General features: G+C 38.9%; 3 protein-coding genes and 1 non-coding gene across 4 annotated transcripts; 3 read left to right on the top strand and 1 right to left on the bottom strand.

The window, feature by feature from the left end:
- Positions 1-1,094: 1,094 nt before the first annotated feature.
- Positions 1,095-1,188, top strand: trnai-uau (transfer RNA isoleucine (anticodon UAU)). The gene is made up of 2 exons: positions 1,095-1,132; positions 1,153-1,188. It is a non-coding gene; the product is annotated as a tRNA-Ile (tRNA).
- A 2,873-nt stretch (positions 1,189-4,061) lies between these two features.
- faap100 (FA core complex associated protein 100) lies at positions 4,062-9,558 on the bottom strand. The gene is made up of 9 exons (XM_062442560.1): positions 9,548-9,558; positions 8,525-8,737; positions 8,293-8,411; positions 7,249-8,159; positions 6,497-6,653; positions 5,457-6,396; positions 5,255-5,359; positions 4,743-4,829; positions 4,062-4,427 (listed from the first exon to the last, which is right to left on the bottom strand). Exons 2-9 carry the CDS (start codon positions 8,678-8,680, stop codon positions 4,296-4,298), a joined length of 2,607 nt encoding a protein of 868 aa, XP_062298544.1. The 5' UTR covers positions 8,681-8,737; positions 9,548-9,558; the 3' UTR covers positions 4,062-4,295.
- Positions 9,154-11,810, top strand: birc5a (baculoviral IAP repeat containing 5a). Its single transcript, XM_062442561.1, has 4 exons — positions 9,154-9,332; positions 10,553-10,662; positions 11,321-11,438; positions 11,600-11,810. The coding sequence occupies exons 1-4, from the start codon at positions 9,225-9,227 to the stop codon at positions 11,690-11,692; spliced, it is 429 nt and encodes a 142-aa protein (XP_062298545.1). The 5' UTR covers positions 9,154-9,224; the 3' UTR covers positions 11,693-11,810.
- Positions 11,811-12,701: 891 nt separating this feature from the next.
- tmem235b (transmembrane protein 235b) lies at positions 12,702-20,102 on the top strand. The gene is made up of 4 exons (XM_062443194.1): positions 12,702-12,879; positions 13,035-13,115; positions 13,257-13,394; positions 19,873-20,102. Exons 1-4 carry the CDS (start codon positions 12,702-12,704, stop codon positions 20,100-20,102), a joined length of 627 nt encoding a protein of 208 aa, XP_062299178.1.
- The last annotated feature ends 947 nt before the right edge of the window (positions 20,103-21,049 follow it).

The raw sequence follows: 21,049 nt of genomic DNA, 5'->3' as shown, positions 1-21,049 counted from the left end.
TTGGTAATACTGTCCAAGGATGTTTATTAGCAGATGAGAATGATTGGGTTTCTAGTAAATGCCTGTAGAAACAGAAGAAGACTGTAACTAAGACTCATGTCCTATACATGTTAGCAGTACTAACTGGATCTTTTTAACTGGTGACTGGATGTGGGTGGATTTTTCATTTGTCTCTCTTTTATGTTTTTCTACATTTCTTCTTTCTTTTATGAACATAGAGATAATAAAAAAAAACATTTATGGCTGGTTAAAGTTTGTTTTAGTAATGTCACATTTCTTTACCACTACCAATACCACTCAAGAACTTATATAAGGGCTCTTTCACATCTTTCATGTTATACAGACTGTAACTCAAGCCAATAATACAATAGTAGTAGCAGTGTTTTATTTCATTGGATTGGATACAACAGATGCATTACTGTGTAAGAAGAATTTTAATATGAACTGTCAAATGTATGTTGGCCTAGGCCAGTGCAAAGTGTGAACCATAAATGTCCCTGTAATTCAGTAACTTTGTATATGTGGAGACCAGCAGTTTACAGTTTGATGTGAGCAGTCATTGTTGTTGCTGTTTTTCTGAGTAAAGCAGCTGCTGCCTTGATGATAGCAGGAGGTGCTGATGAACCAGTGACTGGTGGATGAGGTCATTGGGTCTCTCTAGACCAGCCACTGCTTTTGAATAGTTAAGTGCTCTTACAGCACGATCATTTACAGGAACTGTTTCTGTCATAGTACTAGCAGTCTTTTGTTTTTAATTTGAGCTTAAGTAGTCAGTGGAGGCCTGAATTTCATTTTTACCCCCGGGGCCTAGATAGGTAGGGGTAATCTTTCTTACTGTAAAAAAACGAAAAGAGCAGCAGCCCTCCATAGCTCAACAACACAGCTGTTTTCTCTTGTTTCTTCTCAGGATTGTGTGGATGTGAACTGGCTGTGAGGGTGAACAACTTCCATCTCAATGATTCCTTTCTGATTTTGATGACCTCAGCAAACTCCCAGCATAGCTCTAGCCAAATTCAATCTAACAACAGATCTGCCCAAAAATAATCCCTCTAATCTTTCTCAGTTGTTCAGTGTTGAACTTGGTCACTAAACAGGCTCCAGTGGCGCAATCGGTCAGCGCACGGTACTTATAAGACAGTAACCTGCAGAGTGATGCCGAGGTTGTGAGTTCAAGCCTCACCTGGAGCAGCAGAGTTTTAAAATACTGCAGAAGAAAAATAACCATAACTATCTGATAACAATACTCAACCAACACAAAGTTAAAATATTGATATTAACTGGTAAATTCTGATAATCACACTACTAAACCACTCTAATAACAAAGACCACATGATTACAGGTCTTGACACTGAGTCCTTCAGTCAAAAGACAACTTTTGATGCTCCCCTTCAAACTATATCAAGATTCTCTTTAAACTCTTTGTACTAGCCTCCCTACTACTGTACTAATACTCATAAGACCCATGAATCAACACAAGTAGTCAATGGGCACAGTCATCTGCATGTGCACTGGGTTCTTTTTTTCACTCACGAGTCTCATAAAAACATAGAGATTTCAGAAACTAGTTTGGAGTGCTCATTGACCCAAGACATTAGTAGTTTTAATGTGTGATGCTTTTCTTTTATTATGGGAATGTGTGCCTTTCATTAGAGTTTGAACAGTACCAGCTTGAGCAAGATAGTTGGCTTACATCTGTTCCAGTGGTGCAGTTGGTTAGTGTGTGGTACTTATAAAACTGTGACCTGCAGAGATTGTGAGTTCAAATCCTCTCCTGCAGCAGTGAAGTTTTACCGTCAGCAGGCGAGGTGAAATGACATCACTTACTGACTAATGATCATCCACACAAGTCTATCAGTCTAGAGATGACTCATAAGAAGACAATCTGATAGTTGACACTGGCCTTTGTGTGTTTCTTCTCCAATACTCCAGACTGACCACAGGACAGCATCTCTTATGTGAACATGAAGAAATTTGGTTAAATCACTTTAACTAGCACAGCAAAACATGATATACTTATTCATTGAGTTTTGTTTAGATCAGTTTCATTCTCACTGACAAGACCAATGACCGTGTCACATCATTGCCACCTAACAGACAATATGTTCATGTTTGAGATCAGGCACTGCAAGTGGTCAACATTGCAATCCATTTCAAAGTCTCATAATTGTTCAAGAAAATATTTAAATTGTGGTGCATCTGTGTCTTTTACAAAAAGGATAAAAGGCCACCTCTGATACAACACATTTATTGTAATAATGATGATGATACATAACAGAATAGAGTGGAATAAAATAGTGTTGATGAAATGAAAATGATATTTCCTTTCTCGTATTTTTGATATACACAGCCTATCCCATTGTAACAATAGATATGACTCTGCATTTTTGTTAAAGAGGACATGATATTCCCCTCATAATGCAGTCAACCTTCTTCGTATGTCTTCACAGGGTAGCAGCTGACATAAAATATGAGGTATGAATCAATAAAAACTCAAATATATTTTGTATTTGTTTTGGATTTATAGTTTAAAAAAATCCTATTAGATTTATAAAGTGGTTATTATTTAAGAGATTAATCTGTGTTAGTCTGTGTATGAAGAGCTCTATCTTGCAGTTGTACAGCTTCAAACATCACCGTCAAAGCAGCAGCACTGATATAAAGCCACACCAAACAAGAGCTGCTGTATGTCTCCCCACATGTAATGGTGGGTGGAGGGGTCATGCAGGGTCACTCTTATTAATGTGGTGACTTCTGGGGGTGATGAAAGGTTCCTACTTGATCACCTTACTGGCAGCAGCACAAGCTTTCATTCGCTTCTTTTTATCCACATACATACAGCAGCCAGGAGGTTATCCATCCCCGAAATGCTGCAGATTTAATTCCCTGAATAGTTAACAGGTCTATCAGAAGTCTGAGGACTGTTGATCTTCATTGTATAGTTTTGTAATTGCGTCATTTTTCTGTTAGTGTCTTGTTCTATCTCTAGGAACATATGCATTTTCTTTCCTAAGAAAACCTTACACTCATAAAAACAGCAAAAATATGTTGTTTCAGCAACTGGCTGAAGTCTACATTCACAACAAGAGCTGATCTGCTGTTATGTGAGGGATAAGACAAAAATGTAGAAACAGTCACATTCCACATAGCCTATTTGAAAAGGACTGAGCTTTAATTTCTATTAATATACATTTGAACAACCTCAGGTGTTACTAATAATATAACAATGCCTCTGTTATATTCATGTTTCCCACTAAGCCGTGACAGTGAGTCAGCATGCACAATAAATTAGCTGGACGTAATTTAAGTAGTTAAATGGAATTCAGACTTAATTTTATTATTCAGTGCTTTCCCCACCACAACATATAAAAATGTAATCTGTGAAAAAGGCCTGTATTGTATCTTTGTGAGTGCTTTTATGGTTCAAGTGACAAAAAAAGAGTTTATATGAGTGTGACTTGCGTGTTTAACGCTGCTCCTGACCAAACATGCCTAAAATCCCAGACTAAAATCAAGACTGGATCATCAGTGGGGGAACTGCTCAATGGCGCCACACTCCAAAGGGCCATGATAGCCTTAAATTCAGTGTGGCAATTGGTTTGTGTTAATTTAAGTTGTAATTTTGGACTAGACTATGATAACAAGCTTTATTCAAATGAATTCCTTACTTTTTAAAAATGTGTTGGTCATTCACAATCAAGCCCCTGTAATCTACCAGTCAACAGTATGCATTTGTTTCCACTGTAAGACATCAGATGCTACATCACAGTTACACCTACATGTCTCACACTCTATGAACCTGAGGGCTTTCATCCAGCTGTAAGACAGACTCTTCCCATTTGGACTATAACTATATACATTTTTACTCCACCTGAGCTCTTTGGTTACACTGTACTGAACACATTGTTTCAGTGATGGTGTAAGTGACCATTATTATCATGGCTGTATAAGAGAACAGAAAAATAATAATGGAAACAAATGAGTCACATAAGAATAACCATGAAGGAGAGAGTACACAGAAATATAGTTCATTTAATTAATTGTCATGTGACTGGAACCAAATAATCACTTCTATACATCAGCAAATAAGATCATCTTCAAAGTCATGTCAAAAAATTCTTCTGTGTTAAATATAAAATGGTCACACACTCATTTAGAGCGATACAAAAGTATATTTACACCAGCATGAAGTATAAAGGACCATGAGTGCTTATTATTTTATAATCAGCTGCAAAGCAAGATAACGTAACAGCGGAGAAAGGCCAAGGGCAGTGATGCAGGCTCAGCTGAGATAAATGTTAAATTATGAGGAGAGGATTTTCTCTCAGTTCTCGGTACACGCTGAGGAGAGATCGGGTCATCTGCCCTGCGGACACACCCACACCAAAGGCCCCAGAGATACGACTCTGCTGGATCTGCTGCAAGAGGCGCTGGCATAAGAGGAGGAGGGGAAAAGAGTTTAAAAAGACAGAAGCAGGGAGATCATTTAGACGAAAACATAAAAATGGATTATTGATGTAAAGCTAATCCAGAGTTGTGAAGTCAACTTAAAAAACAAGCATTTGCTGATCAGACTTGAAGGTTTAACCGTTTTTCTTTATATCACATGATTGTATATCGAATACTTTTTGATTTTTTGGCCACTTGTTAATAACTAATGAATCAAAATGATAAACATATTTGTCAGTAATGTTAATAAAAGTTAGTTGCAACTGTAATTAATAACAAAATCAAGTTGGTCTTACCTCAGCCAGTTGTAGTGCTTGTCTTAAACCTAAACTCTGCATCCTCTTTGAGGAGGCAGCCCTCTCAGGAGCCCTCTGCATCAGAGTCTGTGTCAAAAAACACAGATGTTGAAACACCAGCAATTTTAAATATGAATTCTGAGAAACCTCTTTCTGTGTATCTAATCCCACTTCTGTGTATCTAATGGCAGGTACATTCTACATACATCTTTTCATAAACCTCTAGTTTGGGCTAGATAAAAAAAAAGGACAAATTATATTAAGATTATTTACAGTAGTGAAATAAAATTGAGTTTGGGAAAGAGGGTAAAGGCTTATTCTCCATTACATGTTATAAAAGTGATACAGAGCTTTCCTGCATTAACATATAGCCTAGACTATATATTTTGACTGTACCATGAGACTCAAGCGACGTATGTGTGTATGTGTGTGAAGCATAACATAGGAGACTCCAGATGTCCTATAAACATCACCGTACTTGTTTTAATTTACTAGTAATGTTGTGTGTGTACCTGTACTCTACGCAGGACAGCGTGGTGCAGCCCACACACTGCTGCCATAGATGAGCTCTCAACTTGAACCTCCACTGTGGCCTGAGACTCCTCCCCTTCATATACCTGTAAAACAAAAGGCGTACAATACCTGTGTTATTAAATGCATCTACACCACCCAAGATTAGATGTACAATGGTAAACTTGTAAGGTGATGCTTTGCCTCTTTTGCAGTCAGTTTGACTGTGTGTCCGTTCGGATCTCGAGCATGGACGGAGGAGCTGTTGATCTTGTCTCCTTGCTGTCCTGTCTCCACTCCTCCAGGACCTTCAGACAACAGCCAATCCAGTAGAGAAAAGCATACATTTGGAGGAGCCAACGTTGCCCCCTGAGGGTCCGAATCTGAGGTTTTCAATATCAACGTATCTCTTAGTAACTCTGACGACACCCTAACACTTGCCGAATACTGCTCCTTCTCAGGGTTTAGAGCGTTTTTTCCTCCTCCGTCCCCTCTTCCTCTGCACCTCATCTGGCGTGACGTTACAAAAGCTTGGATGGGATCAGGGGTGGTGATGTCGTGGGATTGAGATGTGGTGTTCTTGTGTGTGGCTGTGGGACCGTTCACCTGCAGGGCATGCAACCAATCCACTGTCAGTGTGTTCAAGGGCAAACTGATGCAGGTGCTCTGTGAGCCAGGAAGGTTTGCGACCACCTCCTCTCCAAGGAGACTTGCGAGTGAGAAGATGAGTGAGCAGCTGACTGTAATGGGGAAGGATGTGTCACCTGTAGTTGCTAGGGGCAGTGACACCTCCAGCTTTTCCCCTGGATGCAGATTGTGAAAAGGGAATGAAAAATGTGTGGAGGAGCTTTCCCCTCCTGCACTGGAGGAGCAGGAGAGAGGAAACACAATGATGTTCAGTGTCCAACCTCGTTCCAGTAGATAAGGACTTCCATTATCCAGGATACATGTTAAGTTCAAAGAGTCTTTCTGAAGCAATCTGCTCCAAGTGGTCACAGCATGACATCTGATTGGCTTCTCCTGGATGGGAGGCTGCTCTGCACTGTTCGCACTGGCTGCCAACAGGAAGCTGATGTTGAGCACCTGATTCAGGTGCTTCAAAGTTTGGTTTTTGGATTTGATGGCAGTTTTCAGACAGGATGCTCTAAAGGAAAACAAGAACAAGCACATTTATTTGCTGACAACAATAAGTATTTTGTTTCAGAGTCGTATTGTGTTGGAAAAAAGGAGGATCATGCAGTTACCTTTCACAAGCATCTCCAATAGCTGACAGTAGGTCCCGCACGCTGCGGCCCACCTCTGTGGAAGGGAGCCCAGATGATCCAGCATCGTCTCTCCCAACAGGCAAGGTAATTATCTGCAGCTGTCCTCTGTTAGACAGCCCCAGCAGCTGAGTTTCACCTAGTATGTAAAAGCAATTTTAAGTTAGAAAAAAATATTCTAAAGAGCACATAGTGAAGTTCAGAGTCAAGAGGTAAACAAATATACAAGGATGCAAGAGGAGTGAAAATGAGGCCCAGATAACAGAGGCAGCATACATTAAGGGCCAATTAAACCACAGCCAACATAATTGCAGTGAACTCATAGAGTGTCTTAGAAGCAGAAGGCAGAGCAACAAAGTGGTTCAATAAAAAAGTCTTATCACCCCACTGTGATTTTAATCACCCAAATATGTAGACTAGTGTTAAGAATTAGCATCATGCACTTTGCAAATTAATTTAAAACAGAAAGGAATTAAAAAAACAGACAACACTGCTTGCTGATGAAATTATATAAACCAGAGTAGAAAAAACATGAATATATATATATGAAAAGTGTTAAATGGATCATGTTAATCGGGTGATTTCTTCGATTGTGGAGTTTCCCACAAGAACACAATAGCATATCTATGGAATGATTACATAAAATTGTGGCTACAAATCTCTCTAAAAATAAATTGTTTTATTTGTTAGCTCAACACTTATATTCATTTGACAGTGAACCTGAGTTTGATCACCTGCAGAGTTGTATGTGCGTTCAGCCAATGCGATGACTCTACACACATTTAAACTGGTGGGGCTTTGAACGGCAGCTACTGTCTTGCTGTATGAATCCTCATCCCTTCCTTGCACTGCTCTACCAGATGATCCCTCTGATAGATCCAGTGCCAGCAGATCTGAACCAGTGCTGTAGTAAAGACAGTGTTTATCCACACAGGCACACAACACAGGCCCCGGTACACAACCTTCTGTAAAACCAGCTATCATACCCCTTCCCTCTGGCCCTCCCTCATCAGCTTTTATCAGCACCACTCTCCCTTGTTCACCCACTGCCACCAAACACTGTGCTTGTCTTTCACTCGTTTCCATGACAACAGATGCCCGAACAAATATGACTGGCTGCTCAAGGTTATGCAGGACCTTGAATCTTGATCCTGGGAGACGCAGAGGGAGGAAACACAAGCGCCCATCTGGCAGACCGCAGAGTACGACTGGTGATTTGGCGAGAGCCGTGTCAATCCCAAACAGAAGTTTGAAGAGGACGGGCTCCAGGTGAAAGTGGCCGCCAGTTAAAGCTGCCTCAGATGAAGAAGTGCAGGAAGAAGATGGTAGTGTTGTATCGCCAGAGTGGACGCAAATTAGCACTGGCCTTCTTCCAAGTCCACTCTTTCCCTCCGTGCCATCATGTGCAACAGCTGAGACCAGTGGGAGCTTGAATGAACAGAGCAACTCATAGCTGCTGGATACTGAATGTGTTGGCGTTTTGTACACAGTCAACAGCCAGGACGTGTCTCTCTGGGAAAGGTTGAGGAGTGCGGAGCCGACGAGGAGCAGAGACAACACTCCTTCCTCTTCAACGAAAAGAAACTCTGAGGTGATTTTAAGCTGAGCCAGACTGGAGGATGCATCAGCCAGGGAGCTTTGAACCCTGCAGTGGTGAAAAGGTCACTCGAGTGAGGCATTAAATTTAACATATTTTATACAACACATGGTCAATTCTCCAAATATAGACTAGTTTATAAATTAGAGGAACTGAATGAAAACCTAGCTACTGTTTATACCTCGATGGCAAAAATGATGAGCTGACACAGTAAACTCCACTCCTACAGGCTACATATAGGAGCTGCTTGTCATGGCTCTCAACCAGGTCACTCACAGCAGCAGGAAACTGGAGGACAGCCTGTACAAAGAACACAGCAAATCTCAGAAAATGTGGAGAATGATTTTTCTTGACTCTCCAGTGACATTGTAGCACCTGATCAAAGCATAATAGTGTACACATCAGTTACTTGCCCTGAGTTTTCTCTCTTGGGTATTGAAGACGTAGACTTCCTCGCTGCCAGTACAGATGCACACATCTGTCCCAAAACAGAGCAGGACCTTTGCTGTGAACGACGTTGCTGAGAAGCCAAACTCTGCCAGAGTCTCAACAGCACACCTTCCTTCCATAGCCACAACAGACGAAGAAGAAACTGTCGAGTCTGGATGTGTAGGTCCCCGTGAGCACTGTTAGTTGAGTGAGGGGTAAAAAGAGTGAATGTTAACCAGGATTCATGCCGAAAAGGTTGTTAAAGCTCTCGCAAACTTCCCCGCGTCGCATTTTGGACCAATGACCGCCAAGAACTATATTACCCATGATGCATGCCGGCGGATGTGGCCTTTATAATCCAAATTCTTACTCGGCTCAGATAAGAGAGTGAGATAAACATGTTCTGTTTCCTTTAGAATACAATTTAATATTTATTGTAAATATGTTATTTCAATTTGTTTGACACTGAGCGTCTTTAGTCTCCATCATAGATGTAGTCTTCACACACCGGCGTGACGTAGCGACGTAACGAAAAAGTCACGTACAATACGTCATTTTCATCGTCCAATCAGCCCAGCCGAAGAGAACACTCACCGAAATTTAAAAACGCCCTGTAGCTCGGTCGGTGGCTGTTTTATTTAGGTGACGGTGACACGAAAGTTGTTGACATCTACGTTTTTAACGATGGAGCATTTTAACGAAGGGAACATAAAAATGTTTTTTTATGAAAACAGGCTGAAAACTTTTGAGGGTTGGCCTTTTGACGCAGACTGCGCGTGCACCCCGCAGAACGTGAGTAAACGTTCAAACGGTTGACCTTTGCTAAGTGTTAGCCACTCTCAGGCAAACATAACAACTACTAATGTCAGTTTTAAAGCAAGACAAACACGAATATTCATATCAGATACGATTTAACCTTATTATTTAGTTGTGGGTTTAGTAGATACACTAGTTCATGGTTATTATCAAATCCATATCGCCTTGTCGTATTTAAAAAGTAGCATTACCAAGCTTAACGCTAGCAAGGTATCGTCACTCCCACAGTCAAAGCTCTGAGATTGTTAGCAGTAAACATTTGCTTAAAGTGTCACAGTGTCGTCGCTAACATAATGGCAGCTCTAATTTAAGGTCAGCTAACAAAGTAGCCCCAGTTTGTATCTCACATGTATGTTTGTCATTTCCTCCATTAAACTCAACATAGAAGAATAAAAATAGCACAAGAGTAATGTAATAAGGGTGATAATGAAATAAAGTAGTACTAAAATTAAAGGATAATTAACAAATCTAATTACAGAATGTAATAATAATAGTTTTGAAATGGGATATAAAAGTTGAAATGAATTATTGACTGTTCAAAGGAAATATGGACTGAAATGAAGTGTATGAAATATATGAAGATGACAAATGCAAAAATTACATGTGATTTGTGTAATAAGTAATTAAATTATGTAACAGAGGAGGAGGAATGCAATGTAAAATGTCAAGTCAGTGTTTGATGAAATATATGAAAGTGACGTGCATGGATTAAATGAGGGATATGAAATGTAAAGTCCAGTTTGATAACAGTACAGTTCAGCTATTTAGCATTGTGTATAGCTACATAAATATGTGAGAGGCACAAACTAAGTATAAATGCTGTAGTTACTGTTATTATCTAGCGAGCCACTGTTTTAAATGAGTATCGGCATACCTGAGCTTCAAGACAAAGAGCTGATAAATACAATTACGGTAGCAATAAATGCTACGGTTTCATTATTGACTAATCTTTTAGTTATCAAGATAAGTCCAGAGCCCTCAGTGCCATATTTAAGTTCCTTATTTTATCTGATAGTTGGAGCCCCAAAAACACTCAATTTATAGATACAAATGAAGTTGAAAGTACTGACTGACATTTTTATGTGATAAATAATACCAATAATAATTGAACATCACAATTCATTGACTAGTTGTTTCCCCACACAACTCCCAAACCTGACAGCTTTTTTTATTGCCTTGTTTATTTGTTTCCTCAGATGGCTAAAGCTGGCTTCATCCACACCCCTTCGGAGAACAGCCCAGACATCGCCATGTGTTTCTTCTGCCTCAAAGAGTTGGAGGGCTGGGAGCCGGAAGATGACCCAGAGTAAGATGATCGCATTACAGGGTTCAGGAGCCAAAACCGCAAATAAAAAGACGAGATTTTGTGCCGCTTCTAGTCTAATTCTCTTGGGAAATAGGTTAGTGTAACATCATGCAGCAGGGGAAAAGGGAAAATGGTTTCAACAACAAGCTATTAAAAACAAACACTGGAGTGTAGTAGGTTGTAAAGTGCTTTGGTCTTAGAAATATTTTCAGTGAATGTATGTAAGTCAGAGCCTAGCCCTAGATGATGTCTGCTAATCACAGAATCATCAAGGTTATTTTCTCAGTCTTAGAAAGTTCCTCCAGAGCCACAGAAGACATCATACAGCTGATTTCAAAGGATGTGTGTTTATCCCCCATGAGCAGTAAACTGAACTTTAAGGGTTTAAAATCAGCAGAGGGAGTCATTTAATATTGTCTAATAGCTTGAAATTAGAAAAAATACAAGACAAAATAACAGAACTTTTATGATTTAAAAAGATTTGCAGAAGTAAATTTTAGTTGGAGAAGATCCTTTTTTTTGCTATTAATTTTGATGCACTAGTTAAGAATATTATTTAGCACATAAGTGGGCTAAAAACGAGCACAGCAGAGGTTTTGCATGGCTCCATGTCCATTTCTTCCACGTGTCCCTCATCACGCTCTTGTTTTGTTGCCAGAAAGGAGCACAAATCTCATTCGCCATCATGCCACTTCATCACCCTGAAGAAAAAAGTGGAAGAGCTGACTGTGGAAGAATTCGTCAAACTACAGAAGGAGAGACAGAAGTTCATCACTGTATGTTCTTTAGAGGATAACATGAGTTTTTTTTTTTTTTTAAGTGTTTGCGTTAGCCTAGACATGTTGAAAAGTCTACAAAATGTCAATTTCTAAGTTCCCATGAGAGTACAAGACCTTTGCATTATGTCTAATTCATGTATTCTTTCTCCTGCTTACAGAACAAAGCCTGTAAAGAGGCCATCACTAAGTTTGAAGAGGCAGCCAAATTGAGAAGAGGAGAAATTATCAAGACAGGCATGGGTGAAGAGTGACGCAAGAATATACATGGATTTGTCATCTTTTATGTTTTCTACTGTTTTCATGTAATCTGTTTTTTATGCATTAAATGTATTTCTATTAGTTACATTGTATTGTATGTTATTATTTAAAGCCTCCCTCCACTCAGATATGTGAGTGGAACATTACTCTGCTCTCAGTGAAAAACTGAGTTCAAGACAGGTACCTATGAGCATAATAATATTGAAGCCAAATGTGGTCCATTATGCAACTTACACAAGTGTTTTATTGAAGCCTCCAAAGCACTTACACTGAAAATAGACTTTGCAGTTGTAGCTTGTTAGACATCTTGTCTCCAGCAGCTAAAGTGTTGAAATGAAAGAAAACGAAAGAGGGGAAGGAGTGGATGACATTTTAAGAATTTGTAACCAGATGATTGAATTGACATTGTGGGGCAGTATTATATGTCTTACAACCCGTCTGGAGAGGATCTTTGATTCTTTTTTAGGGGGTGTGGGGAGTATTTAGAGTGAAATGTTACCATTATACAGCATTTAGATGACTGGAAATAATGAAATTAAACTATACAATCAGTACACACAAAAACTTAACTCTATTCTTTTATGTATTTTATTGTATCTTTAAAATAAAACTATTTTTTGTTTCTACAAACCCAAACTAATTCTTTTTGATTGATCTGTCCAGTGTTGCACATTTACTAACCTGTGAACTGTTATTTTCTCCCTCCATGTTGCGCATATCAATGTGTGCGCCTCCCGAATAAATTCAAGTCCCTCCCAAACGGACGCTGCGTGTTGTGGCGGAGGGTTGTATCTCTGTGTAGCTGTATGACTTCATTGAAGGATAAGTTCATCTTCTGTAGGTTAAAATTACCGCTTCCACCAGAAGGTGTTTGGATAGAAAAGAGATAATTTGGCGCGGTCACATTGATGTGTGTTTATTTCGCATATTTTAATGAGCGCGTAAACGTTTTGGAAAGACTGTATCCGCGTTACGCATAAATTAAACCTCCACCTGTACAGGATGAGGGTAACTTTTGGCTGTCTGGTGATCGCAGCCGGTATCTGCGGTACTCTGAGCTTCGCTTTTTTGGCTGCTTCCCTCGGAACCGAGTATTGGTACATCATCGAGATGAATCCAGTGAACATGAGCGACTTGGAGGACATAAGCTCCCACTCGGGATTATGGAGCATCAACGAAGGTAAGGCGCTCATTCATGCCTTTTTTCTTTCGTGATTGACTTTTAAGAGCAATTTCAGAGAACCCTACTGTCTTTAATAACCCGAATAGTGATGGAGATGAAGTTGCAACTATAATTTAGGTGCCTTTTCTTCTGTTTTTATTTGCTTAAACCAGGTGGGAAGATGTATGCAGACTCTATCGACTCTTTCACAGCTGACTACTCCAGATACTCTGAGACTGAGCTGCGCATGCTGAGTGAGTCCTCTTGCTTTGATGAAACCCTGAGCTCATAACACATACTCTTTTAATGAAGTGTCACTGTCAAGACAGCTATAACTCCACAGATGCTCCATGATCCATCTGTCTTTCTGTGTGTGTATGTGTGTGTGCACGCAGATATGCACAGTGCCATAGTGGTGGTTCTTCCCCTCAGCCTGGTCCTCTTGCTGTTTGGGGGCATCTGCGGATTGGTGAGCTCCTTGGCCCGAAGCCCTGTTCTCCTCACTGGCACAGCATCCTACTTCTTCGTCTGCAGTAAGTGGAGGTTCAGGTTTACTCTCACTTTAGCTATGATCAGCTACAGCCCATAGTGGAAAGTAACTGAGTACATTTACTCAAGTTCCATACTTAAGTTTAGTTTTGAGGTACTTGTACTTTACATGAGTTTTTCCATTTGATGCTACTTTATACTTTCACTCCACTGCATTTCAGAGGGAAATGTTGTACTTTCTACTCCACAAGTTATTTGTCAGCTTCTGTTACTTTACAGATGAAGATACAATGGAAAATATATCACGCTTTTAAAATACAACACATTGTTAAAGATGATACCAGTGGTTTCCAACCGTTTTGTCCTTTGATGTAAAAGCAGTGTGTAGTTGGGGTCACATTTCAGATGTCTATACAGCTCCACCAAATTGTGATTCCCCCCCCCCCCCCCCCCCCCCCCCCCCTAAATGTTCAAATGATCCAATATTTCACCAAAAATCAAAGATTAGAGAAAGGGTTAGATTTGTGTATCAGAGCTTTTTTTCCCCCTCTTCTTTCCTCTGCCATTAATTATCTTATGACCACTCACATTTATCTGGTGACTCTTTACAGGAACAACCCATGTAACAAAGTTGAAACTAGCTCCACCTCCAGCAGCTACAACAGTAACATGCTGCTTACACACTGATGCTTCAGTATTGATAAGCTAATGATGTCATATATAATAATACATCTTAAATACATTTTGGTGATAATACTTATGTACTCTTTCTTAAGTCGTATTTTACTTGTAATGGAGTAGTCTATTTTTATATTCCTGTGTTGGTACTTTATTTGTGTAAATGGTCTGAGTACTTTTTCCACTACTGGCTTCAGGGGATGCTTTGAATTCAGTGTGTGCTTTATGAGGTAATTACTGCATTCGAAAACAGAAGACACTCAGTTGTGGAGGGGTTTTTGTCTACTGAAATATTTTAGAAGCCATTCAAGCCAGGTCTATTAAAGCAAAAACCACAATCCTGTGTAGTGCATAAAGTGGGGAGTTCCCATCCACACAGTACAGACTGCTGTCTCACAACTGTGGTGCATGTGCTTCCTATTCAGAAGACAGTGCTTCTTTTTATCTCATTTAAGATTCAATAGTTAAAACACTTGAATCACACATTACTGCCTCAGATTTTACAGGAGTGATGTGTTAATAAAAAAAAAGATTTTGCATTAAATCAATTCTGCTTTGGATCATTTCCCTAAATGTTAAATAAAGCAGGAACCATTAGCTGATGGTGTAAATGAGCGAACAGTCAGTTTTCCCGAAACATGTTGTTGTTGGATCATTTCCCTCAAATGGTTGTGTGTGCGGTGAGGCACATGATGCCACTCATACTTTTGGTTTTTTGGTTGTTGCTTTTCTTTCATTGCTGACGTGCAATTTATAGTAGTGATTCTTACGGATGGAGAATAAATGCTTTAAAAAAACTAAGTATGAAATAAATTCTTAGTCTAAGGGGGAGATTTAGTTCCTTTCTGATAGAAAACACAGAGGCAGAATAATTGAAAATAAGATTAAAAAACAGGTTTTGTTTTAGATTTAAAAAATGGTCACAATCAGTGGACTCAGGAAAACTGTGAAAGGTGTGGTGGAGTCTGTGTAGACAGAGTGTGGCAGTAAAGGAAGGTCGTGTGGATAATTTGAGCAGATGGGAGCCCTTTTATGTATGAGGCGGAAATTGACCTCAGTTATAGTTATTGACTTCGTGTGGCCAAACAGACTGACGTTTATTACCACCCAGGACTGATTGGTTGTTTGATTTGGCCATATTGATTAAGTATGCATGAACAGGCAGGTGTGTCTGTGTGGGTGGGTGTGTGTATATTACTGCTCCTGGGTCTGTTACATCAGGAATGCCTCAGCCTGTACTCTGTCGATTGGGTTATGAGAGCTTTTATTGGTCTGTAGGGAGGAACAACAGTTAAGTGAAATTGCTTCGGATGCGACTGCATTCCAAATTTGATCCTTTTCCTTTCACTCTGTGTCTGATTTCACACCGTTTGTGTGGCACAATTGAAGATAACGTCTTGTCAAGGCATCCTGTTACCTGCACAGGCCTGGACATCAAATCAGTGGTTTAAAAAGATTATAAAAGTAGAATAGCAATAGTATATCTTTTCTGTGTGTAAAAGAAAATTGTATTTGGCAATGTGGTTGCTATAAGTGTTATGGTGTGTTTTTTCATTATTGATGTATGTCTGAATATGGCAAATCTATGCAAAATCACACATGAAATAACCAAGTTGATTTATACCAGACAAAATTCTTCATATAAAAGAACATTTCATTCAATCATTGAGATCATCAAATCAACATAAATAATGACCAAGAAAATATTACATCAAGCTTTTAAGTGTTTTGAACATTAAAAAAATACAGATCATTCCTCAGTAAATTGTCTCTGATTGTGTGCTATTCTGTTGCCAGGAACACAAAAACTGAAATGTGTTCAGAGTGAAGGAAAGATCTGCGAAAACACTGCTGCTGTGCAGTTGGCACTGTGCTTTAAATCCTGGCTCGCTTCAGTTCATTTCAGTAACTGTATGTAACGGATGGTTGAAGAAGGTGAGGATTTAAAAAGTGGTTTCCAACTTTTCAAATACGTAGATATTGAAGTAGTTTTTAAGAGCTCTCTCTTCTGCTTTGCTTTAACTTTACACAAGTGTCTAAAATCTAAAAAAAAAAACACATTTGAGTGTTTCTTAACCATACTTTCAATAACTCCTCTTTCCGGCTCATCAGCACTGATAAGTGAACAGACTGTTTTTAGTGTTATTTTGTACAAGCAGCTTCTCTGCTAAATATACCACTGCTCTGATTGGTACTGCAGCAGACTAACTCTAGAACTGATTTGCTTAGACAAATCCTCAATTTATATAATATATAGCCTCAAAAAAATCTGATTGGATTAGAGTGTATTAGATTATAAATTATTATACTTACGAAAGGACAAACACGCACATACAGTAAAAGAACTGAAAAACATGGGATGAAAACCAACTCATTTTTAATAGTTGTTGATTCTGTACAAACTTTACTGTTTACTGCTTCACATGTCAACAACGTAGAATTCTCTTTAAAGCTCCATGATATAACTTCTTAGTACCAGTCAGGTATGTTCAAATGGAGACATTGCTGTCTCCGCACTCATCATGTTGACCTGTTTAAACTGAAAAGGCGCCTTGGGTAAGGTTGAGAAAACTGGTATCCATTATAAGACATCACAAACTTTGTAAGAGCTGACACAAAATGCTGCTAACTTGCAAAGACAAAAAAAGCCCAGCTCTGCCTAACAAGATTAAGACAATACTCCAAATACTGCAATAGCCATTTATAACCTTAACCTGGTTATCTGAAATTAAGGTCATAATCAGAGTGAGTGTAACTGGGTTACCATAGCTGGATTACTCATCCGTCTTTAAAATGAAACTTACAATTCACACATCAGGATCTTGTGTCTGTGGGTTTGTGTTTTATTTCTTCGCTATGAAGATAAAACCATAAACTGGATGAAAAGCTTTTTGGGGAAAAATTAAGCATTATTACTGGTGAAACATACATGCATATAGTTGGGGTTTTTCGGGAAATAGTGTCACCAACTAAAACCTGTTTGTGCTGAGTCCAAGATGATGTCTGCAAGTTGACCAACATTGTAAAAATATATTTCATTTACACATATAAATATATATATATATATATATATATATATATATATATATATATATAAAACAGAGAAAAGCAGCAAATCCTTACATTTGAGTTGCTGGGACCAGATCTTTTTTTGTCATATTTTGTTTGATAATTGACTTAAACAATTAATCAGTTATCAAAATCAACTCATTTTCTCTTCAATCAACTTATCCGTTAACTGACGGTATGTTTCAACTTTACAACATAATCCATCTCCTTCCTACTTCCTGCTCCTGCTTTTTTTGAGCTGTCACACATCTGATCATTATTTCACTACAGTATCAAACAAACTATTTCAACTGGTATTATTGGGAGAGTTAGATTACCGTTAACCATGTAAACGCTTTACACCATTACGTTAATGTGGGTATTAAAGTAATCACGTTATCCGTATGCACACAAACGTAGCGACTGAATGTCTAGCAGGACTCTTCGCTCTGGATCTCTCGGGTGCTGTCCTGCCAACGCCTTATGACCTCCATAAAGGGGACCTTGTGATAGATAAACACTTTACTTAAAAAAGACTCTTTATAGTCTCTTTAATAAGCAGCACATGGCAATGTGTGGGATGGAATAAAGGCTTGAATTAGATTGGAGTTGTCTTGTGAACTTGGTGACTGCCAAACTTCAAAAATATCCCACCCTTCCCTGCCTCGCCTCCAAGCCTGGCTTTTTTTTCTGTCATTCTCAAATTTCTTTTTGCCATGTTAGTTGTTCAGTAAAATGTTATTTCCATTTGAGTTAGTTACATTTGTGCACTCGCTATGTCTCCCTTAATTCCTTTGCAATATAGTGCCAGTCATAAGTTTGGACACACTTTCTCATTCAAGTGAATGTGACGTGTTCAAACTGGTACTGTTAGTGTTAGTGTAGCAGTGTTTCTTTATCAGTATTTTCTTTATACTGATGATTAGATATTCTCTGTTAATTGCTTCGTTCTGTCCTCTCGTTATAGTGCCATATCTACTTTTCTCAACAACCATTTGGCAGCCTTAATAAGTATTTGTCTGGGCCCCCTGTAGGGCTGTTCCTTGGCTTCCCTTGCACTTCATTTTCAGTGTAATTGACATTCTGAGTAACGTTTCCTCTGAAATGACCAATTACCAAAGCACTAAAAGCCACATAAAACAGTCCCCAAAAAATTAATGATGTGATGTCATTCATATTGTGAAACTGAGAGCATAATGTAGATTATTGCTGTTGTTACAATGCATGTCCTGAAAAAATATGGTGATTAAACACAATAGAAGCACCGGGAGGAACGAAGGGTAAAAACAGACTCAAAATATTTCTTGAGGTATTAGTTATTGTTGTTGTAGTAGTGGTAATAACAGTAGTATTAATACATTGGGCTGACACTACCAATTGCCTATTATTAATTTCCTATTATATATTAATCTGACTGCATTTACACGGTAATATGCATTTTGTATCTTGATATAATATCCACATACAGATTAAATGGTAATGCAAGGTGGAATTTGGGTATAAAAGTCAGAAGAATCACTAAATGTCTTTTGGGGAACATGAACGTCTGAATTTCTGGTCAAATTTCATGGCAATCCATTCGATAGTTGTCCGGGTATTTCAGTCTGGACCAAAGACTGACATTGACTGACCAGTCACACTGATATTGCCATCCCCTAGAGCCATGCTGCTACTGTCTAAAAAAGCCTGTGAAAGTGTCCTTAATCCCAAACTGACTTCTTGCTTGTGTGGTTTACTGTCTGAAAAAAGTCAGAACCTCAAAGATATTCAGTTTCTTGTCAGAAATGTTAAAGAAAATGAGCTAATTTTCAGATTCTACCAGCTGGTACCAACCTGGTATTTTTCCTTCAACAATAATTTAGTGATAATGAAAACTGTCAATCAATCAATCAACTATTCATTTCAGCGCTATTAGTAATGATTGTGATAATACTATATATGTATGTATGCAATAATAATAAGGAGCGACATACAGTCTAATATATGTCATGTGGTTGTGGTCTGTCTTTCACTGTTTCTCTGCCTCATGCGCATAAAAATGAGACATCAGACGCAGCTTCCGCATCATTCTCCATGCTCGTAGCACCTTGGGGTGTCATCATGATAAAATGGTTATTAGTCTCACCCTGGGTAGCCTTTGTACTCCACTTGCATCCCCTTACAACCAGTAGCAAGCCATCAAAATTAAAAGGGTTTCCAATGGCAACACTATGAAACATGTGAGGACTGTGTGGGTTTGTGCGTTTCTCTGTGTAGTCCCTTATGATTGGGATGTTGTGTAAGCAGGCAACACATGCGTCAATGTATTTCCTGTCTCTCCCAATATGAGATTTTCGGTAGCTAATGGGTTGATGTTATTGTTGTTTTTATTGATGAGTTCTGACTAGTGCAAATTTCCGCTTCATAATTACCGGAGTTTAATGCCAGCTTGTGCAGGGCTCCTGCCATCAAAATGTTTGAGTGTTTGTACCTCAAAGTTAAATATATATGTGTTTCATTGATTTTATGGCCTTTATGATACTCAGCTGTACTTCCACTTCTCACATCCTGAGGAAACTATTTGGATGAGGGTTTTTAATGTATAATAAAGTATTAATGTTAACATTAGGGATTTGAACAGCATTTCTTTTGACAAGATAATGAAAATGATAAATAAGGCTCATGTGATAAGTTCCAAGTTTGTTTGTTTTTTTCATTTTTCATTAACCGTTAATGTCTAACCACATATGGTAACCCAGGCATTGACTTAATATATTTTCTGTGTATGTGTATGTAATACATCCTCTCTCTCTGCAGGCCTGCTGACCCTATGTGGCGTGAGTCTCTACATCATCTACTCATATCTGGCCCTGGCTGAAACAGAGAGGCTGGTTGGACCGGAGGGTCTGGCCTACATCCACACCTCCTTCGGCTGGTCTCTGGGTCTGGCCTGGCTCTCCTACAGCCTGGAGCTCCTCAGCGGTATACTGCTGCTCATAGCAGCACGTATGGCCAAGCTGCAGCACAGCAGTCCCACCATGGCCTGACAGAAGCCTCCACAGCAGATACATAGCAATACATTCAGGATGGAGACTGTACTGAACTGAATTGTATGTGAATGCAGGACAAATACCAGTCAGGTATGTATCTGCCTGAGAACAAGGTAAAAAGCAACGGCTGGACATTCTTAAGGCTTTGACAAAGGTTGAACTAAAGATGATTTGGACTTTTTAAAAGTGTGATTTATAGGATTTATGTCCTTAAAACTACTTCAGATTGGAGATTGACACCTCTTGTGATTTACAGTAAAAATAAAGGCTTTACAGTAATGTACAGTTAAATCTGACCAATTGCACCACCTTGTGGCGAGAATTGAACAGGTTCGTCATATCCACTGTGTGCATCTGACCATGCTGATTGTGACACTGTTTTAATTTAATTTGTGCCAAACTAAACCAGTGACCTTACAATTTAAGATATTTGTGTTACTTTTAATCTATAGACACATTTTTAGTCTCATAGTATACCACATAAACATTGTCAGTATTTTTAGTAATGCAGATTAATTTAATGTAAGCTGTATCTGTTTGTTCTGAATGTTTATAGTGACCAAAGGTAGAAGAACCTTAAGTTAAACCTAAAAGTGTTGTGTAAATCCTTTTGCATGTCACATGTTTTTCTACTGATAGTGTGAAATAAATGTCTGAGATCAAATGCCAGAATGTGTTAAAAGCCTGGAGCAAAACATCGCTGTCAAATGTTTAAGGTAGGAGAGAGCACAGAACATGAGACACTATTCTTTATTGGTAACCATGCACTTTTTTTTACTTTTAAATGAGAAGATTTGATTATCCTGACGTATGGTTCTTGTGTCATTTTGATCTAAGCTATTTTGCACCTACACCACAGTTGTTGGTGTGGTGCTTATGATCTATAATCTTGCTTATACTGTTTGCATCCAATAAGGCTTCATATCATGAGGTGCTGGATTCAT

Source organism: Scomber scombrus, chromosome 21 (genome assembly GCF_963691925.1).
Source record: "Scomber scombrus chromosome 21, fScoSco1.1, whole genome shotgun sequence".
Taxonomy (NCBI): domain Eukaryota; kingdom Metazoa; phylum Chordata; class Actinopteri; order Scombriformes; family Scombridae; genus Scomber; species Scomber scombrus.
Note: the sequence above shows the minus strand (reverse complement) of the source record. Positions and strands in the feature narration are given on the sequence as shown.